Source organism: Drosophila persimilis, unplaced genomic scaffold (assembly GCF_003286085.1).
Source record: "Drosophila persimilis strain 14011-0111.01,24,50 unplaced genomic scaffold, DperRS2 tig00000124-arrow-pilon, whole genome shotgun sequence".
Taxonomy (NCBI): Eukaryota; Metazoa; Arthropoda; class Insecta; order Diptera; family Drosophilidae; genus Drosophila; species Drosophila persimilis.
In genome coordinates, this window is record NW_020825294.1 from 9,261,436 (window position 1) to 9,280,907 (window position 19,472).

Sequence of the window (19,472 nt, forward strand, 5' to 3'; positions counted from 1 at the left end):
AGGCAGCGCCCGTTCGGCTGCGGAAACGGAAATTGCTGCAGCTGCAGAGCGGAAAGTGCGGGTAAATGCGAGAAGACACACTTGCACATAGACACGCTTGCCACAGGAAGCGGGGCGCGTAAAGTCTGGCTTGTAAGCTTGGGTTTCCCCGTGCCACATGCCACGTGCCGCCCCAAATCGACTGGGTGGAGAGTGCACTTCTCCGCGGCGCAGTCCTGCTCCTCGCCAAAATCGTACTTTTTCATTGTTCTTGGTTGTTCTTGGTGTTTTCTCTAAAATTATGCTCTCCTCCTCGGGCAAGTGGCAAAAGAGCTGTCGGCTGTGCTGCGGGGCAAGATCCGTCAAGCATCAGCGAATATCGAGTACTCTGTCTTGCAGATAGATAAGAGACTTATGGAGTTTAATTCATTACATAATTAATTAAAATAGTTCCAATGAAAGGCATGTCATGTCTTACAAGTATTTCCGAGCAACTTCGAGTCGTAGTCCAGAGACAACTTTTCGTAAGAGTTCCCCAGGAAGCTTACAGTATGCCAGTCCCGGACCAGATTCGTCCCCCGAGAGGAACTCGAATATTAGCTGCATTCTGGGCCAGTTAACGCTCTGCCACTTGCACTGCACCTTCCGTTCACTTAACTGAAATTTAAATGCAACTGACACCCAAATTAAACGAAGTTACTTTTCGGAAATACAAATGCAAATGAGAAATACACAGTTTGCTCAGTACGTGGCAGAGAGGTATTAAAGGCAATGCACCAATGAACTGTGGCCCCAAAAGGGTAAAGCCAAAGCCGAGATATGGCTGGAACACAGGTCCTTCAAGAGCAACTTTCCGGTAATTGAATCATAAATGAGAATCTTATCAAGTTTGGCTGATGGTTGGCACTTTGATTGTCACGCCCAACGCTTGCGGTACGTTTCAGAAGGAAATTTCACACGACTCGGAATAATCACCTGAGCGGGCCAGTCCTCCGCTTGCATCTTGTTCGAGGGTAGTACTTTACTTAAATGGCAGACTGGAAAACGTGCAGTATGTATTTTTGCACTGCATAATTTTGTGCATATTAAAACGCAGCACAGGAGGCGTCAGTGGAAAGGACAGGGCCGTGGGGAAATGAAATTTGATTCTGATAAAGGATTCGTAGCGCCACTTCCGCTTTTGGCGTCGGCGTTGACGCTGACGCTGACTTAATTAGCCTGGCAGTCGAGGCTCTAGCTGTAGATGTGGCTGTTAAATGTAACTGTAACTGTAACTGCCACTTGGCGTCCTCTGGGTTAGTCGAGCAGAGTGCAGCGGTGCACTTCCTTAGATAATTGAGGTTAGGTGGCCAACTTTAAGGCGACTTCTGACCCTGCCGACTCTTCGCTTATGCAATTAGCAGCTTGCACCCTGACGTCGCGACGCCCTAATGAGCTTTGCACCACACAACCCCCCCAGCAGTTGCTGAATCAGTTTTGGGCAACTTATTCGTCCCTCTGAAGGTGTGCAAATTAAATTATGCAATTTGGCTCGTAATAGCTGCCAAATGTCCGTTGAAAATTTCTAAAAATATCGCTTAATAAAGTTTATTACTACGATGAAATCACAGCACACTTAAATGGGCTTAATGGTCTGCTGCACTTACTCTAAGGCGCTGCTTAAATTAATACAAGCCTAACACATATTACGTACTCCACTAAAATTTATTTAGCGATTTATTGTTTTGCAACCGATGGTTTCAATCGAGATCACACAAAGAAATTATCATCTTTTAAGGGATTCAATTTATGTATGTTCTAATGTGCAAACTTCTGTAGCAGTTCGGTATATGTAAAGGTTTAGATAGAAAGCTTAAAAGCTGAGCTTCCTACTGATCAAGAATATATTTACATATAAACCTCGTATGTTCAGACATGTCTGCAATGCCTGACGTACCATATTGTTCTCTACATATGTACATATGTACATACATACATATATGTATGTATATCGTCACGCACGGCTGCAGCCCATGCAGTCGGTCTCTCTATTCTTCATCTCTCTCCTTTCTTTCGTTTAGCTTTCGGCATCGCTCTCTCGATCTGTCGGGCATTGGTAAAGCTTCGCTTACACGGGCACGGGCTTTTTGTACCGTCTGCCCTTGAATCTGGCACTTCTTGCACTTCGTCTATTGTGCGTCGAATAGCTCTTCAATCTGACCGCGTCTTAAACCATGTGTAATAACCTGAACAATCGTCAACTTTTCACTACAAAGACAGTGTTGTTTTGTAAATTATCAAATATGAAAAAAAGCGGGGCGCTTTAGTGACCGCAGCTGCATGTACATAAGTACTTGTACATACTTATAATTGTAGACCACAGACAGCATGTAGAAACATGGAAAAGCGGGTAAGTTCAAGCTACTTTATTACGATGGAAAAACTTTGGCTGGCAGGCCAAAGGCAAAGAGAGAGCGCACTAGGCCCGCAAAAGTATGGCCTTCTGTTTAATCCGCAGTCCTGGGCACGCACTTGGCCAACTTTTACATAACAAACTGCTGTAAAACGTTCCCATGGAAGACACACAAACGGGCAGACGCCCACGAAAGCATGTGCACACACATGTGCATGTACGAATGGATCGAGAGGCAGTCACACAACTAGCAAACTTACACACAATTACATGGCCGACTAAGAGCCATCAGAGTATTAAATAACTCCTACAAGTATGCATTCCCTCTTTTACTTGTGGAAGCTCTCCCGCTCCTGCTCTCTCTGTATGCATTCCGAGCCGAAACTTTTTGCACTTAGACCCAGTAGAGACAGCCAGAGAACATTCTGCGAATTGTTTTACTGCCCGTTTATTGCACATTCACTCGTGCCCGGCCAGTACTTGGTCCCCAGACCTTGTCTCAGCCACGTGCTGGGGCTAATTACAGCCAGAGCCCCGGGCCCAGGACCCTTGCTGAGACGTGACTCACCTCTCGCCCCTTAGAGTGCAGGGTGTCGTAGACCTCCGGCCTGCCCTCAATGTTCTTCAATCGCATCGGCTTGCGCATCAGCACGCTGCGTCCCTCGTCGTCCAGATGCATGAAGCTGCAATAGAGATTAAGTTACAGAGGAAAAGAATAGCTGATAAGATGGGGACAATCCAGTGACCGCAGAGTTATAGTAGCTAAGTGTTGAGTTCGGGCCTCCCTCGCATGACAAAGATTTACCTGTCCCTAAGCTCTCTCTTTCCATTTCCATTTACAAAGAGCGCACTCCACTGCTCGCACTAAAGCTCTCTCCTGATCTATAGCTCTTCTGAAAGCTGTCCTTCTCCTGTGTTCTCGAATACCATTGGATTTACAGCTTAAAGCTGTTGGAATCTGTGCGTTGATGACAAGTGCAAGGGGCAAAGGGAAAACAAAAAGAAATACAGGGACCCTTTAATAGGTGAATAGCGTTGGTTCCTCGGTTCCCGTTGAAGCTATTTCCGCGGCTTATTTAGACGGTCCCTGCCTGTGGAATGGTCGTTCGAGCTTGGTCTCGCGTCTCAGTGGAATCGTGTTCATATTTTACACCACTTACTACCACATTTCTAGTTTAACCCTAAGTACCCATGTTTAACAGTCTTTGCTGGGATATCCCCTCAATTTGTCACACCTGCTCGTACTCGTACGAGTTATCCCCTCTGATACGCTTGTGAGAAATGCAACTGTTACCTGCCGGCACGCGAACGGTAATCCTGCGACATTTTTCTTGGCTGCTGCTGGTTTTTGGGCGATGGCGAAAGTTCCCGTGAACTTTTGCCGGATGCCGTGCCGCTGCCCGAGGCGACGCACACCGCCGTCGCGGCTGAAGGAGGCGCTGATCCACTGTCCAGCTCCACAACGATGCTTGTGTTGGTGCCACGGCGCTCTCGAACCGGAGGCGACGCCGTGGAGATGCTAGCGCGCTTGTGGTTCTTCAGTGGCGTGCCACTACTGCTACCACCGCCACTTGACGTCGATGCGCCCGCTCCTTGGCCTGCTGCAGCTCCTGCCCCAACTCCTGGGGCTGGTGCTCCGCCACTGTGGTCCACTTCATGGCTGGAAGACGAGTCGCCACCGCCGCTGGCGGCATCGAGACTTGTGCTCAAGAGTCCATTGCCATTTACCGTTGGCGCTGTTTGAGATTTGCTTTTTGTTCTATTTTGTTGTTGCGTCACGCACGGCGAGGGGGGAGTCGATTTCGGCTGCTGTTGCTGTTGAGTGTTGGTCGTCCGCTTGATGGCCACAAAACGCAGGTTCTCAAGTATCGACGTGAAATGTTGCGACATCTTGTCCAGGGCCTCCTTTGGCGGGCTCTCGACCAACCTGCTCGGCCGCTTATTGCTCGCCGCGCTCGTTTAAAATGCAGCCAACAGGTGAACCTCTCGACAGCTTCCACTTCAAGTTTTTGATTAAATTCTCGTGTAAAAACTCAGTGGCCACATCCAATTGGTTTACTGCAGATTGAAAAGTTTTCAGAAAAGTTGTGTTAGTATTTGGACAGCCATAAATACGGGTATAGAACGAACTGGGGGTACTCCAGGAGCATGCCAGATGCTAACAGTGAAAATAACCGAGGAAAAACGACCGCCAGCGAACGGGTGAGTGCGTGCAAACAGGCACAAGCCATGCAAAAGCTCATTCCCGGTGGTACTCGAGGGAGTAGGGGTATATGGAATTGGTACATGGTATATACCATTATCATTACATATTGCATTAACTTTCAGCTTAGTGCGTAAACATTTTACAATATATTGTATAAGATCTAGAGTAACTACCTCACTTCAAGTGGTTTGATCTTATACGAGTAAGGAAATACGGAAGAAATCGAGTAAAACATAAAGCTGTCATAGGAACCAAATGGCTTAAAGATGTTTTAAATACTCTGATACTTTATAAGGTTACGTTTAAGATCAGAATGTATGTAAATACGTAGGTATTTTTTTAATTCTTAATTAATTGTTTGCTAAGGACTGTCAGTCGTCAACATCTACCCACCAGATAAATGTTTAAGCCAGAATAATTAACAATTTTTTAATAAATGTCCAAGAAACCAATCTCTGCACTACCTATTATACAGTTGGAATATCGACTACAGCGTTGCACTAGTTTAATGTTGGTTGATGTTTGCCATCAACATCATCCTCCTAGGATGCCACACCCTCCCCATCCACTCCAAATGCCTAAGGATCGTAGCCACCGGAACAGGAGCAGCACAAAGGCTGGCTTTTAGCTACAAAAATAGACTTATGTACTCAAAGCCAGCCGGGCAATTAATTGATTGATTGATTGATTAGCCTGAACAAACAAAAAACACTCGCACCCAGAAGTACGCCGCCCCAAAATAAAAGCAAATTAAACAAAATAAAGCGAAAATTGCGGTCATTTTCATTTGTATTTTGATTTGCTGAAGCAATTTTACAAAATTTGTCATTAAACAAAACGATTGTTCCTATTGACGAGTGACTCGACAATGTTTTACCCAGTACACATGGGAAGCCGTTTCGAACATTCTTAAGCTATATATTTCTTTAAAAATATAGGATCTACAGTGTTTTCCAATTCTCAAGGACAAACCCTTTTATAGTAGAGTCCATATAGAGCGAGCCTTTACAGATGGTAACATTTGGGGAATATAGAATGAATGGGGAAACATTGGAAACCACTATGATCTTACAGAGGGATGCGACTAAATCGACTCTACTTTACGGCACTTCTGACTGCAACATTAATTTTCAGGAATAAAACATACCCATAAAACATTCATTTTATGATTACTGATTTAAATAAGAATCTGGCCATTAGACGGTAATTAGAGAGACAAAGGTGTGGCGGGGACATTCGCAGAAGGAGGCGTGTGTGGGTGCCAGCAAAGTAAATATTTCGACAATTGATTTCGAGTTTTAATGTGCGTGGAGTGCTCATTGAACGGAATATGGTTTTGGGGATAGTGCCCTTACTCATCTGTGCCATATGGGGATGTGCCAGTAGCAGAAAATCATCAAAGCCTAATCGATTTCACCAGCCATTCAGTTTTGCTTGGCAGCAAATAATGTTTTGAATGGGGGCTTGGAAACCATGAAACGAAAGCCCCGAACACAAACAAAATTATATCAGATGCCCAGCATGTTCACGGCTCGCCGGGCGTGGCTGTGGCTGTGGCTCTACGTTCGGTGATTCTTTGTGACTAAAGGTACATACATATGTCTCGAATATGCGAATAAAACTAATTTAAATGCCACGAAAATATTCAACACAAAAACAGAATTTTTGGAACCAGATAAGTTCTGCCACAGTTTTCTATTGAACACACGGTCTTCGTTGCAAATGCTTTTCAGAGACTAGGTATCAGGCGAATAGAAACACGATCTCCTCTAATCAAGACCTTCATGCTTGGATCTCTTTAAATGAACGATAAACCAGAACAAACCAAGGAATTACGATCATTATATGTATTCACATCTGACACTCGCAAATTCAAATATTTTTTTCTACAATTTTCTTTAAACGAAAATAGATTTAATTAAATTTAAACATACCTAAGCGTGTTTAAATATATGTATATATAAGCGCTGACACTTTCTTGAAACACATTTGACACTCAACAAATAAACGAGCACCGAAAGAAAATGTTCTTCAAGAAAAAGGATGCAACATCTGCCGCAAAAAAAGTGAAGAGCGTGAAAAGTGATTCGGCGTGAAAGGTTAAACCGATTCGAATCCGGTTGCCGGGGCGCCAGCGAAAGGGTTCAACAGCTGTTGTCTTCAACTCTTCAAACGTTAATCAGTTTCCCCGAGCCCCTTGAGCAGCCTTTGGAGACGAATAAATAACTCTGCCCCCGTTTCGGCCACAAATTAAAGGTAAACTAATTGAATTTTCATAGAGCAGTGGGAGCTTCGTCACTTTTTGATTAAGAGAAGTTATCACGAAGCCCGCGCAGTGGCTTCTGGTTTTGTGGCAGTGCCATAAAGACACTTTTAATTGCTGGAAATGTGCTGGCTCCCATCTATCTACGCCTGCTGCCCCTCCTCGTTCCCCAACTAATAAGCGCCGCGGGAATTAGGAAGTTGAGGAGCTGTGGAAAGGCAGCAAGTCTCTCGAGACAGAGCCTCTGAAGTATACTCGTAGCTGGAACGATTTGTTGTTTTGAAGTCTTGGCTGATTTCAAAATGAACGAGATGAGCGGTATTTGAGCTGGATTAAATAATTAAATATTGTGGAATTGCAGTGTCTTTCAATCGGCTACGGAAATAAAAGCAAAAAAAGGTGTAATATGAAAATATTACCAATAGAAAATATATTAGGTAATATATTAGCTAAAAAAAACTTTGAATCTAGTTCCAATATGTCCACTTAAAAACTAAGTAAATATAAAATTTGTTTCCACTCGTGCTTATAATTTTAATCGGTTCAAACTTTAAAGAACATTTACAAGGCTCATAATATTATCATCAATCTGGTCTAAACCCACTCGGAGCTTAATAATCATTTTCCTATCTTAATTTCTATATCTTTGTGGCATTACCATATTTATGATGCCCCGATGAGGCCCTGATATACATATGTACTAAATAGTTGCACAAATAATTGTGTGTGTTTTGCGCTCCTTTCTGTATATGCTCCAGCTCCAGATGTTCGACGGACCCCGAGCAGTCCGCCATTGAGCAATGTGGCCCTATTGAGTGCTTTCCTACCATCCTTCTACCTGCTTCCTGGTCTCTCCACCTCTTACTTTGCATTACAAATTGCAAATGTACACTTGTGTAGGTATATTACACACTTAAACATACGTGAACACGAAGAAACATGAAAGGGTTCCGCTCATGGAAACACATAATGGATAAGATCCGCCAGTAAAGGATAATTCAATCCCAATTGCTTTCCATTTTCCACAGCGGCAGTATGCAAATCTCAGCTTTCCTTCCCAAAATTTATCCTCATCCCCCTCATCGGTTTAAACCCAATCAATTGCTTTAAAATAAACTCTTGAACAAAGCCATAACAACGACGACAGACGCAGAAAGCTTTCAGTATTATCTCAAATGACAACACAGCCGCGTGAAAAAAAAACCGAAGACCAACGGAAATCGTACATTTGAAAGACAAAAGCAAACAGTGTAAATAAAAGACCGAAAGAAAAAGCTGGCATGCACAATGCAAAGCAGCAGACAAAAATACAAATACAAATGCAAGGAGGAGATCTGAAAGCCGGAAAATCTGTTAAGAAAAACCCAGTTAAATGGGCAACCCAACACGGGCTCAGTAGTTGGCCAAGCAGTGGTGTGGGTGTGGGAAAACAGGCACCAAAATGGTACCAACAAACGCCCCGAGCCGCCTACGCTTGCGGTCAAGTGCGAGTCCTGGCTCGAATGAAGGTGTATCGGCTGAAGGTGGCTAGGATTTAGAAGGGGATTACGTACTCGTAAGAACTCCCATGACAATGATGTGCCCAGAATGACCATAAATGGAGACGTCTTCTCAATGTCCCTGCGGGACACGACCTGCGAATTCGGACACCTTTCAATGTGAGGGATATATTTAATTATTAAAAACTGGATTGGCACACTAAACGCTATTCGTAAGAATCCTTTGAGCTTGATGTTTGGCCAGATAAATCGCTCATTGATGGATACGTTCAATAAAAGTCAAAATTTGTAGGCTACGGGCTTACATTTCGGCTAAGCCCAAATATTTTAATAAATTGAATAAATTGCAAATCCGCAACTCATGTCTGTAACCTGTTCTCGTTTACCCGAAATTCATTTTTAGCAATTTAAAATCCATCCAGACCCAGCTGGGGAGTGGATACTCGTACAATGCGATATGTATTTATGCGGCGAAGATACTCAAAGTAAGCGCCACCGCCAAGTGGACAGAATCCTGTGGCCATCCCCAAGTTGGTGCCGAAAAGGTAAACGGGCTGGCTCCCCATTTCCATATGAAAGGGATAGCGATGGATTGGCATGAATGCCATCCCCAGCCAGATAGGAGTGTACAAGTGTGTGCACGTATGAAATATTCACACATAATGTCGGGAAATTTATACTTGTGCTATTCTTTGTAATGTCAGACTCAGCTGCGGCTGCCGTTTTGATAGTCAATATTGGATGTTTATTTATTGTTTAGATGTTTGAAGCCCGGCCCCAACACGGTAACACACATTTAAATATAGCGTATACGAAGTAAAGGAGGGGGGTTTAGCCTAGAGGCGGAGGCGAAACCCCAAAACCTTTGACTTAATCAACAAATGGAATTTCTGGAAAAATGTCTACATGTTTAATATGAGACTGAAGCTTCTTCAAATGGATTTTAATTATATAAACACTCGTTTACTCGTTCCAATTTCCCAGCCTAATCCTTTGTTCGCTGCCAGCTCGTTTCGCTGGCTTTCAATAGACAGGCCTAGCGTCTTCAGTGCAGTCGGACAATTGCAGGCATGACATTAGCGACATTACGATTTTCTATTTCCCTTTAACAAAACAGAGAAATCTGTGGAGGCCGGCTTGTCACAAGCTTGTCATCCGTTCAACGTCGGCAGCTGGGACAGGGCCACCGGAAGTGGGCCCATACCAGCGCCCACTGAAAGTTCGCTCGGGAGAACATTTTTCCTGCTAATTGTTTTTCAATTTGCGCTGGAAATCGAGTTAGGAGATATTTTATAACTGTCATTCTCAGCTCTTTGACGAACTTGAGTACTTAATGGGCGTCAAGTGGTCGGGTTCGAGTGGCATTTATTAGCGGGCCATTTATTAATGATTCACTTCCATTAATTATCTTCAACTTGGGGGCAGAGTGGGATTCACATGCAACTGGGATTTAAAAATTCCTCCAACATTAATCAACCGTCTTTTAGGCATCAGCCTAGCGCTGCTTAGATTTGAGTAATTACTGTGGCCATAATTACTCTATTAACACTTCAGAGAACCCCTTGCAATATCAGATTTCGAATAGATTGTACTTTACAACCACTACTGTGTGCTATTAGCAAACGACTATTGCTGTTCGTCAGCTCTGGGCCGATTTAGTACCGTTGAATCAGCAATACTCGTACAACTGGAGTTTAAGGGACTAATCAATCTGTGTAATTATGGTTTTCGCTTATCAACCAGTGCCGGAAAAGTGTAATGTGGTGTTTTAGATGATTAATTCTGAGTGTTAACGGGATTGTTATCTGGATGACGAACGGAAATTTTCTCATTCGAACATTCTGTCAAATCCCTGGTTCTAAACTTTTCCTTTTTTCAATAATTTATGCACTTTTTTTAAGAAAATGTTTTTAGTAAAGAATTTTATTATTATTAATAAATGTGTCACTATTTCTGATTGGAATTACCAGTTCTCAACCAGTACCGGAAAAGTATGATTTACTTATACAGAATTTACTGGATTACTTCAAGACTAAGAATGGGGATTTTCGCAATCTAACGAGTGAGATATTGTGAGGAATCATGCTTTTAAATCGCTGGTTTTTGATGAGTTTTGAAAACAAAAAAATGTCTCAAGCATGAGCTTTGTGTATTTATAGGAAACAATCAATTTTAGTAAATTGTCATTCCAATTCCAATTCAGTACAGTTATGTGTTTTATGTTATGTGATTCACTTTGGAACAGGCTCAAATCTATTAAGCCAGTGTCGTTTTACACTAATATCTCCAATAAATAGTGTGAAATCCCCATAAGTAGGCGATTACTTTACCTCTTCGGGGATATTAACGCCGTTTAACCAGTAAACATGATTGGAAATGAATAACTTTTTCACACACTGGACCGATGAACAAGATTTTCGATGAATTGAACAAGTCTTTGATTTGGCCACTGCACCACACGGAGAACACAAGAGAAGAACTCAGAATGGATGCTCTTAAAGAAATCGAAGCCTTTGACTTTCTCCGGCTGGTTGGTCCACTAGAATGTTGTTTTCTGCCAACGAACGCCGCGCGTTGACTGAGGCTAAGGCAGCAACGCAGCATCCTTAAATAGCGGTTGGGTTGAGCCTCCGACAGCATCCGCTACGCGTTGTTGAAAAAGCTCGGGCCCCCACATCGGCGGGCCGCTTGGCTCGTGTCCCGGCTAAAGCTCTCCGGGTGCGTGTGGCTGGAAGGCGAGAGCTGTGGAAGGAGAGGACGGAGCCGCAGCCGGAGCCGGGAGCTCGCAGGAAGAAAACACTTGTTGCTGGTTTTTTCTCGGTTTATTCTTTAGGAGCGGGGTTTTAGTTTTACTTTTCATGCAACGGGCTCGCATCTTGTTCCGGAACTGTGGAAAGATGCACTTGAATATCTCGAGTTGTTTTCCCTCTTTTTTCCAACATCATGGAGGTTAAACGTAAATGTAACAGGTAAACTTAGCTTAAAAAGATAGCATTACCACTAATACTAGTCTATTGTACAATTTACTACATGGTGTAGTATTTTCCTTCAACTTTTCCCCAGTCTAGAAATGGTTTTGTTCAATAATCTTAGCCAATTCATAACGGGGACCCACTTAATGACACGAATTAAAATTGGAAGAGCTTACAAATGGCGCGCAAACTTGCTGGCTTCCCTTGAATGGATGGATGATTGCGAGACTGGAGAGACTGGAGAGACGGGCCGTACTCCAAAAACGTGTCGGGGCCGGACTTTGATCTTCCGAAGCGATAGCGGCGTGTGTTGAGCTGCTTGTTGCATCGCATCGTGGCTGCAGTTCGTTCTGATTCTGGTTCTGGTTCTGGTACTCGTACTGGTACCGGTACTGGTGGTGGTGGTGGTGGTGATGGTTGTATATATACAGGTATACAATAGAGAGACAAGACATTAGTATAAACCGTTTCAATAATTTAAAGAAGACAACAAACATTAAGCCTAAGCCTTAATATTAGTTTAAAAATGATGGGAAAAGAGTGGAAAATAATATTAAAAAAAAAAAACAGAGAAACAAAAATTTGTTTTCAGCACACAGCACACGTTAGCTCTTGGAGTTTGGCGATGGCTTCACAATGTTCTCTTGCTTTTTGAAACAATAGTTTGTTAGTTCACGACGTTGTTCAGGCTTCATCGAGTTATTAGTGGACCGGAGTGCGGGCATTACTCGAGCCACCATCATTTCTGATGCATCCGTGGTCCCTGTACGGTTTCCTAGAGGTTTAATATCGAATGGGTTGGTTTTCTGCAATATTTCAATCAGAAACTTTTCGAGACCAACGATGAAAATATGCAAAAATCGTTGTTCGTTCAACCCGATTCCATCCAATTCCAAAGTTAGGGCCAGCTCCTGAATGAAATAGTTTATCCAATCCGGCGAAATCCGCAAAGCACAGGGCCTGGATCCCATCGTCGATTCCATCCAGGAACAATCGTATAGTTTCCATTTAGTTTCTCCCCTGCTGGTGGATGCAAAGCCAGTTGATTTAGATCGTGTCCTTCCTTGTAGTCGAAAGATGAATTATTTTTCTGGCAAATAATGAGGGTCTGAGGTAGTTTCTATCGTTTCGTAGACAAATCCAAAGTGAGGAGACGCCGGTTCAGGGTAAGAGATGGTTTCAAGGGGACCCCAACACGTTCTGTGTTGAATTTTCTGAATTATCGTTCAGGGGAACGCGAGCACTAAAAATACCTAAAATATTTACAAAGTGGTTAAACGCGGATAGGGGAATACGCGATCCTAAAACGTGTACCTGGCCCCGAGAATTTCGGAAATGCTAGGTACACAGGGGTAAATGTGTTTCTCTCAGATGTGTATCTATGTTCTAAGTGGATTGCTTCAAATGGCTATGGCAGCGGCATTTTTGCAATCGATTTGGGCACCGCTCGCGGCATAAGGCAAACTGAAGGTATCGAGCCATTCTTTGCACTTCTCAATGCTATCGAAGGCCAAGATATTGCTAACATATTCGACGCTAATGCTGGGACGGTAGCTGGAAGAGAAATGGGAGGCATTAGTAGCTGGTCACTGGAAAAGCGGCATCACCTACGATTTAATGATGACTCGCAGAGCAGCCTTGCGCTCCCTTTCCAAAAACCATTCAATCATGTGGCCCGACATGAGGGGCGCCGTCTTGTACAGAGCAAACAACTTGCAATAGTTTCCCAACGACCAGGCCGAGCGGAACTGCAAGGCATGCGCAATGGCAGGATTCTCGCGTTGATCAGCTGATATCGAGCGCAGGACTGTGGTAATGTCTGCGGAGAAAGAATATAGAATATAGTTACACTAAATCCGTGCTTGAGATCGACGGCGATCGGCGGACGTACCCAAGGTATTCTTTGTGAAGATGTAGTACAGTATGCGATAGGCCGTAAACTCCATGGAGTTATGGCTCTGGCCACCCAGCTCGGAGTAGAGCATCTTCAGTTGCGTCTGGCACTGATTGAACTCCTCGTGGTCGCCCTTCTCCATGGCAATACGTGCATGGGTCTCGTACACCTCAACGGTGAACTGATCGCGAATACCTTGCACCTGTCGGCAAACAAGAGAACAAGAAGTTGTAAAATATTGACTGGAAAACGGCACCTGCAGCACTTACAGTTAGATCCTGCCTCAAGGACTTCAACTGATCACACGCGTAATGATAATCCTGGTTGGCACGCCACTTGCTCTTCACGTTGGACAGCGAATGGGTGAGGACCTCGACGGGCCGCACTTCCGACGGGGATGGAGCCTTTGTCAGGCGCAAAAAGGATTTCTCTAAGTCCCTACAAGTTCCTACAATGTGCAAATCGAGCAAATCTAAGCCGCTAGCCTGGTCCACATCCTCGTAGAAGGCAGAACGAAGATGCTGCTGCTGCTGTTGCTGCATCAGTTTCTTCCGGTTTTTGGCCGTGGTGAGACCAAAAGGCGAACTTGCAATGGCGACGACAAATTTCTTAGCCGAGCCGGAGCCCTGCTGCGAGAAACGTGCCGCCCGCTGTTGCAAGCGCGCTGTGTCATCATCAACGGCCCCACCCACAGACGATTGTTTCGAATAGAAGTGCGGCTTTTTCTTGGAGTGGCCAGGGTGCGCCGCGGCGGATCCCGCTGCCGCTGCTGCAGCGAGTCTTTTGCCTTTCTTCATTAGCATTTTCTGCTTCTTGCGCGAGAGGTTTGCGCTTAGGGATATGAAATCCAGAGACTCGCTGGAACCCGATTTACGATGAACTTTACGCGCCCGCGGACTGACAGCATCGCTGCTGCGGGAACCCGAATGCGAACGCGAACGCGAACGTGAATGAGATCGCGAGTAACGTTTCTTGTGAGTGTACTTCGATGAGGTCGAAGACGACGGGGACCTGCAAGTGGATGCAATTGAGGGACATTAGGGACTTTGACCAGCACGCAACGGAAACAATCAGACTTACCGCGAACGACTCCTGGAATACCGCGACGACGACTGCTGATGGCCGTAACTGGATGGCATTTTATTGAATTGATTCGCCCTCTGCTTGAATTGATTAACATTCGGTGCCTTGACCGGCTTCTCTTGCTCCTGCTCCCGATCCCGCTCCCGGTCTCTCTCCCGCTCCTGCTCCAACTCACGTTTCTTGTTGAAGTAGTTGCTCCTTTCTGGCTGTGGAGGCGTGGCGTGGCTAAGCACAACCTCGATGCCGTCTCGCTCGCTGTGCACCGTCGGCATAGGCTCGTTGTCCCAGTCTCTGGTCCACAGCTCATTTCGATTAGCCGCTGCCATGATCTTGCCCTTCAGACATATGTCTATCTGGTCCTTGTCCAGGTCCGTGTTGCACTTGGAGTAGCACCGAGCAACGTACTGATTCAACGAGTCTGGCCAGGAGTCATTGGAGGTCATCTGGAAGTTGTTGGGACGCTTAAACGCTGCAGAAGCAGCTGGAGAACCCTTCGGCTCCGGTTTGGTAGTCTCAGCATTGGCGGCCAGAGCCAGGGGCAGGGGCGGGGGTGGCTTGCTCAGGTCTGGTGTGCTGGGCACCACCACATCGCTGATAATGGGCGGCGGTGGGGCTATGGGCGTGGCTATAGTGTTAAACGGATTATTGTATGCGCTTTGATCGAAGCTCGCGTTTTTGTTCTTCCGCTTCCGCTTCTTCTTGTTTGTAACGTTATTTATATTGCTATTATTGTTGAACAATTGGGTCGGCTGCTGTGCCTGTGCCTGATGCTGCTGGATCTGTTGTTGTTGTTGTTGTTGTTGTTGTTGCTGCTGCTGCTGTTGTTGTTGCTGCTGCAGCTGTTGCTGCTGTTGTAGCGGATTGGGTGCGTTCGCCAAGCGTTTCTGATTTAAATTCAAGTTAAAACGTATCCCTCCGAAATTCTTCTGCTGCTGTTGTTGCTGCTGCTGCTGCTGCTGCTGCAACTTGTTGGTGTTGATCGGTTGAGTGGACTTGGGTGGTGGTGGAGGGGGTCCTAGGGGCGGAGGTGGTGGCGCTGCCAAGGCGTTGCTAAATCCGGGCGGCGCGTTCGACGAACTTATCGTTGAGGTTACCTGTTGCTGCTGCTGCTGGTACCGCATATAGTACTGATAGTACTGCTGGTACTGCTGCTGGTAGGCGGCTGCATTTTGGTTGGCGTACCACGCGTAGTTGGTCCACTGCTGGGCAACGGAGTTGGCCTGCTGCTGGTGCTGCTGTTGCTGCTGTTGCTGCTGCTGCTGCTGCATTTCCTGCAGCTGGGGTATCAAGGGCGGAGGAGCGCTCATGGCTTCCGACATAGTGCTCCCAGGGCAGAAACTTGGTTTGGTCTCTTGTCACCGCTGTGACGTGACGTATGCTGATTTGAATGCTTTTACCTTAACTTACCTTGTGAATTCAATTGCGTGCTTCTGCGTCTTCTTCCTCGCCTCCCACCCTAATTTCTATATATCACAACAATGAGTACAAAGGGAAATGTGCTCGTTAGGTTAGCGCCCGTGTCTTTGCCTATGTACATATGTATATGTGTGTGGAGGCATGTGACGCCATTTTCTTTTCCATTTTTTTCAACAGCTTACCTAGGTCTTGGAGAATGTTCGATTCTCGCCTGGGATTACGCGAATTGTAGACGCGACTCTAATAATAATAATAATAAGTATGGTTGCTCGCTTGCACTGAACTTTTATTCGTTTTCAAAGAAAGAATCTAATTTTTGTAGGAACACGAAATAGTTGTTGTTCTACACTTTTTTTTCGTTGACACTTTCGTTCAGTTTCTAAAATTATACCCAGTTTATTACAAGCCAACTACACGGTATCTACACACTTGCTACATAATGTCAGGAGAAAGAGGGTATGGACAACAGGCAAAACGGCCCAGAAAATGCAAGGCATACAGGTAAAATCCACCCTGTTTGCTTAATATACCTTGAAAACGAAACTGGCCTTTTGCCGAGGTGAGGTTCGTACGAACCCAGCAATTTGCCTTGGCTGTTCTTTCCTCTCGTCCATACCCTTATTTATAGCCCATTCAAAACAACGACTCATATTTTCGTTGCAGAAGAGAGCAGCAGTGTGACCGTCTAACCCTCAGATATATTTCGTAAATATACGAATGAGAAAACGAAGCCCATTTTATTTAAACAGGATAAAACTTGAGTTAGATTACGAAAAGAATACTAATAATATGGTTGATTCAATACCCGATTCAAAAAGAGCCAATAGCTGTTTCAAAGACAGCAGTCGGAGAGCGATACTATCGACTGAATACGAGTGGTGCGCGCGAAAGCGAAAATGTTTAAATGTGAATAATTGAGAACGATATAAATAGACGCAATCCATTGCAAGAAATTATGCTGGGAAGCACGGTTTGAGAGAGCCAAAATTGTACGCCATGTTTTTTAATATACCATTAAAAATTATATGGTTGCAGCTAGTATTTGGACGACTAGAAAATAACATCCTAACAGCAGTTCTAATTCTAAGCAGTCTAATTATTTTTGTAATTTATATATATGCACACATGTTTATGCCGTAAAATTGACTATTGCATTCTTGATATCTTAAACATTATAACTTCTACACTTAACAGTTGAAAATCCATGAAGCACCGATCTTATGTTCACCACTAATCGGGGCTTTGCCATCGCAGCCCACATGATACGTCACATCAACGTTTTCGCCAATTTTCGTCTGGAAGACCACTCCCGCGTTTCCATCGTCTCGAACCTTGGCCTTCAGCAGCGATCCGTCCTCCAGCTGGTACTGACATCCAATGGCAAACTTCTTTAGCTGCTCCTCGCCATAAAAGTTCATTTTCAGAGCCACGGCCCAGCTCTCGCCAATGCGCTGAAAGAGAGAGCCCCGCAGATCCTTGAAGTTCTCCCTGTGAGTGTGGGAGGAAAAACACCAGTCAGCAGAAAATTACGTCGAGACCTTTCCAAAAATAGAACTTACGCCTTGAGGCCCATTTCGGTGGACCCGTTGTTGTATCCCAAGCAGAAGGCGTGCTTGTCGAATGCTTTCTCGGCGACGCTGTATACCGTGCGGTAGCCCAGAAGCCAGTTCTCAGCAGGAGCCGCAAGGACGTATCCCATTAGCGTGGGCTCCTTCACAATTGGCACCACTATCTCGATATTGAAAGGACTGCGCATAAAGCCAGCTTTTAGCAAGCTTGAACCTATACTTAACTGGTGTCTGAAGGAAAATCAATGTAAAAGCGTCGACACGGACAGCCAATTTTGCATTGCAGACTCACTCATCCGTCATGGAAAGTGCTGACCTCAGAATGGAGTGGGCTATGCCGCCAGCCACCAAACCTCGAACTCCGAGCTCCCCTCTAAACTCGTTGCTGCTGGTTACCCAGGTGAGGGACGTGTGAGAGTTTTCGAACTCTTTGAAAACCTCGAGCCCTCCAAACACGGAAGTCAAGAGGGGATTGCCCTCTCCGAAGCTGCTCAAGACGACGCCGTTATCCATCTTAGAGGAGCACCGCAAGTGCCAGACGCCAAACTTGTAGCCCCTGATGAGACACTCCTTGGCCGCACCACCCACGTGGAAATATGTGGGCATCTCGCCCTCGGGCACCGGCACCGGCAGTATCTCTACGTCATCCTTCACTTTTGGCTTATCTTGGGCTTTTGAGCTGTTATCCTGAGAGCTCGGTTCGGTTTTGGCCTCGGGTACTGGCTCGTCTTCTTCGTCGTTTTCTATTTCGGACTCTCTATTGCGCCGGAATATGCTACTGAGCCTTTTTTTACTCATTTTGTCTAACGCTAAAAACGAACAAATTAATTAAACTAAAATTTTGTGAATTTAAGATTGGCAATTGAAATGCTTTCGGGAAAACCTGAAATTCAGTTCAAAACTACTCCGTTTGATGTATCGGAATGTAAAATGCTCGCAATCTGCTAAATATTATATTTTGATCCACTGTATAACCCTTATCCCAGTTCAACCACTTCAACCACTTCTAGCACTCCAGGGCCAAGCCCACGCCAAACTTGTGGTTGCCATCGCTGATATTCCGCCCGTCTAGGACCGCCGAGATGGAGGCAGTGATGCCCTCACGCACCTTCTGTTCATAGCCCAGGCCCAGCTCCGCCTTGCTGTTGATCTTGGCCCGGATGAGGGCATCGCCCTCAAGACGATATATCATGCCCACCCCGACGGTCACGTCGCTGCCGCCGGCCTGCTCTGCTTCACCCTCTGCAGGCTCCGGTCCGCCACCGCCGCCGCCTGTTTTGGTCAGCTCTACAGCGGCATCGATCTGGTCATTGAGCTTGTAGAAGAGCGATGCCAACCAGGAGTCGCCATCCTTTCTGCAAAGAGCAAGGTCGGAGATTCATGTATCAACTGTCGAGTGCTGGACAGAACAGTGATCCAACTTACAGCTCGCCATGGAGTGTGGCCTTATCATTGGACCAGCCCAGGGCAACTTTCCAGCTGCTGAGTGATGTGTCTCCCAAATCAAACGTGCAGCCAAGCCCGCCTAAGAACTCCTTGTGGCCCAAGACCAGGGAGCAGTTCATGATGGGGCTCGAGCTGATGCCCATGTCAGTGAGGAAGTTGAAATGGTCCTCGACATAGCCCAGCTTGAACTTGCCGTCCTTGGAGCTGTAGGGGAATGAATTAGAGAGCGGAATAGCCAATGTCCGAAAGCCATACGTACTCAGAACTTGGCTGGAACTTGCCCTCCAGGCCCAACATCAGGCCCTGGGCCAGCTTATCCTTCTGCACGATCTCGCCAAAGAACCAACTATCTGTATTCCAACGTTCCGTCAGCGTCAGACCAGAGTCCTCGATCTTGTACTTGCTCTGCAGGGAGCCGGCCACCTTGCTGTGATCCTGGCTGGCGAATCCTGTGGTGAAAAACTCAATGCCCGGGCTGCTCATGCTCTTGCAGTCCAGCTGCCAGACACCAGGATGGTAGCCGCGCCTGAACAGATCCCGTGCCAGCTTTCCCAAGTCAGGATACGGTGGCGGTGCCATTTTAGACGCACTGAGTTGCAATGGATGAGGTTTAACGGAGTGAAAGCGTTTTCGAATTTTTACCGAACTATTCTATTAATTATTGAAAAATTTGTGATGTGCCAGATTAGGATGATTGTATGATTACGAGCTGCTATTCAAGGCTCTCTATGATAGAGCAAAGAGCCCACGACAA

At 45.5% G+C, this 19,472-nt stretch overlaps 5 protein-coding genes across 7 annotated transcripts in view; 1 reads left to right on the forward strand and 4 right to left on the reverse strand.

The window, feature by feature from the left end:
- Positions 1-10,892, reverse strand: part of LOC6596585 (nitric oxide synthase) — a 33,727-nt gene extending 22,835 nt beyond the window's left edge. Inside the window, exons 1-3 of one of the 2 annotated variants that reach the window (XR_003408679.1) lie at positions 10,670-10,892; positions 3,666-4,429; positions 2,940-3,054 (exon numbers count right to left, since the gene is read on the reverse strand). Coding sequence is in view for 1 of the 2 variants with exons in the window: in XM_002021636.2 (XP_002021672.2) it covers positions 2,940-3,054; positions 3,666-4,261 (711 nt within the window). In the remaining variant the exon portion in view is untranslated. The remainder of the gene's footprint in view (positions 1-2,939; positions 3,055-3,665; positions 4,430-10,669) is intronic. The other variant, XM_002021636.2, reaches the window with a different exon arrangement.
- LOC6596541 (septin-interacting protein 1) overlaps positions 1-19,472 on the forward strand; it is an 89,972-nt gene that overhangs the window by 59,451 nt on the left and 11,049 nt on the right. The window lies entirely within an intron of this gene.
- On the reverse strand, positions 11,147-15,968 carry LOC6596587 (leukocyte receptor cluster member 8 homolog). Its single transcript, XM_002021638.2, has 6 exons — positions 15,887-15,968; positions 14,286-15,751; positions 13,475-14,216; positions 13,203-13,407; positions 12,923-13,130; positions 11,147-12,865 (listed from the first exon to the last, which is right to left on the reverse strand). The coding sequence occupies exons 2-6, from the start codon at positions 15,605-15,607 to the stop codon at positions 12,712-12,714; spliced, it is 2,631 nt and encodes an 876-aa protein (XP_002021674.1). The 5' UTR covers positions 15,608-15,751; positions 15,887-15,968; the 3' UTR covers positions 11,147-12,711.
- On the reverse strand, positions 16,797-18,087 carry LOC6596588 (voltage-dependent anion-selective channel). Its single transcript, XM_002021639.2, has 3 exons — positions 17,565-18,087; positions 17,264-17,503; positions 16,797-17,192 (listed from the first exon to the last, which is right to left on the reverse strand). Exons 1-3 carry the CDS (start codon positions 18,068-18,070, stop codon positions 16,892-16,894), a joined length of 1,047 nt encoding a protein of 348 aa, XP_002021675.1. The 5' UTR covers positions 18,071-18,087; the 3' UTR covers positions 16,797-16,891.
- On the reverse strand, positions 18,189-19,357 carry LOC6596539 (voltage-dependent anion-selective channel). Its single transcript, XM_002021640.2, has 3 exons — positions 18,978-19,357; positions 18,698-18,922; positions 18,189-18,627 (listed from the first exon to the last, which is right to left on the reverse strand). Exons 1-3 carry the CDS (start codon positions 19,295-19,297, stop codon positions 18,279-18,281), a joined length of 894 nt encoding a protein of 297 aa, XP_002021676.1. The 5' UTR covers positions 19,298-19,357; the 3' UTR covers positions 18,189-18,278.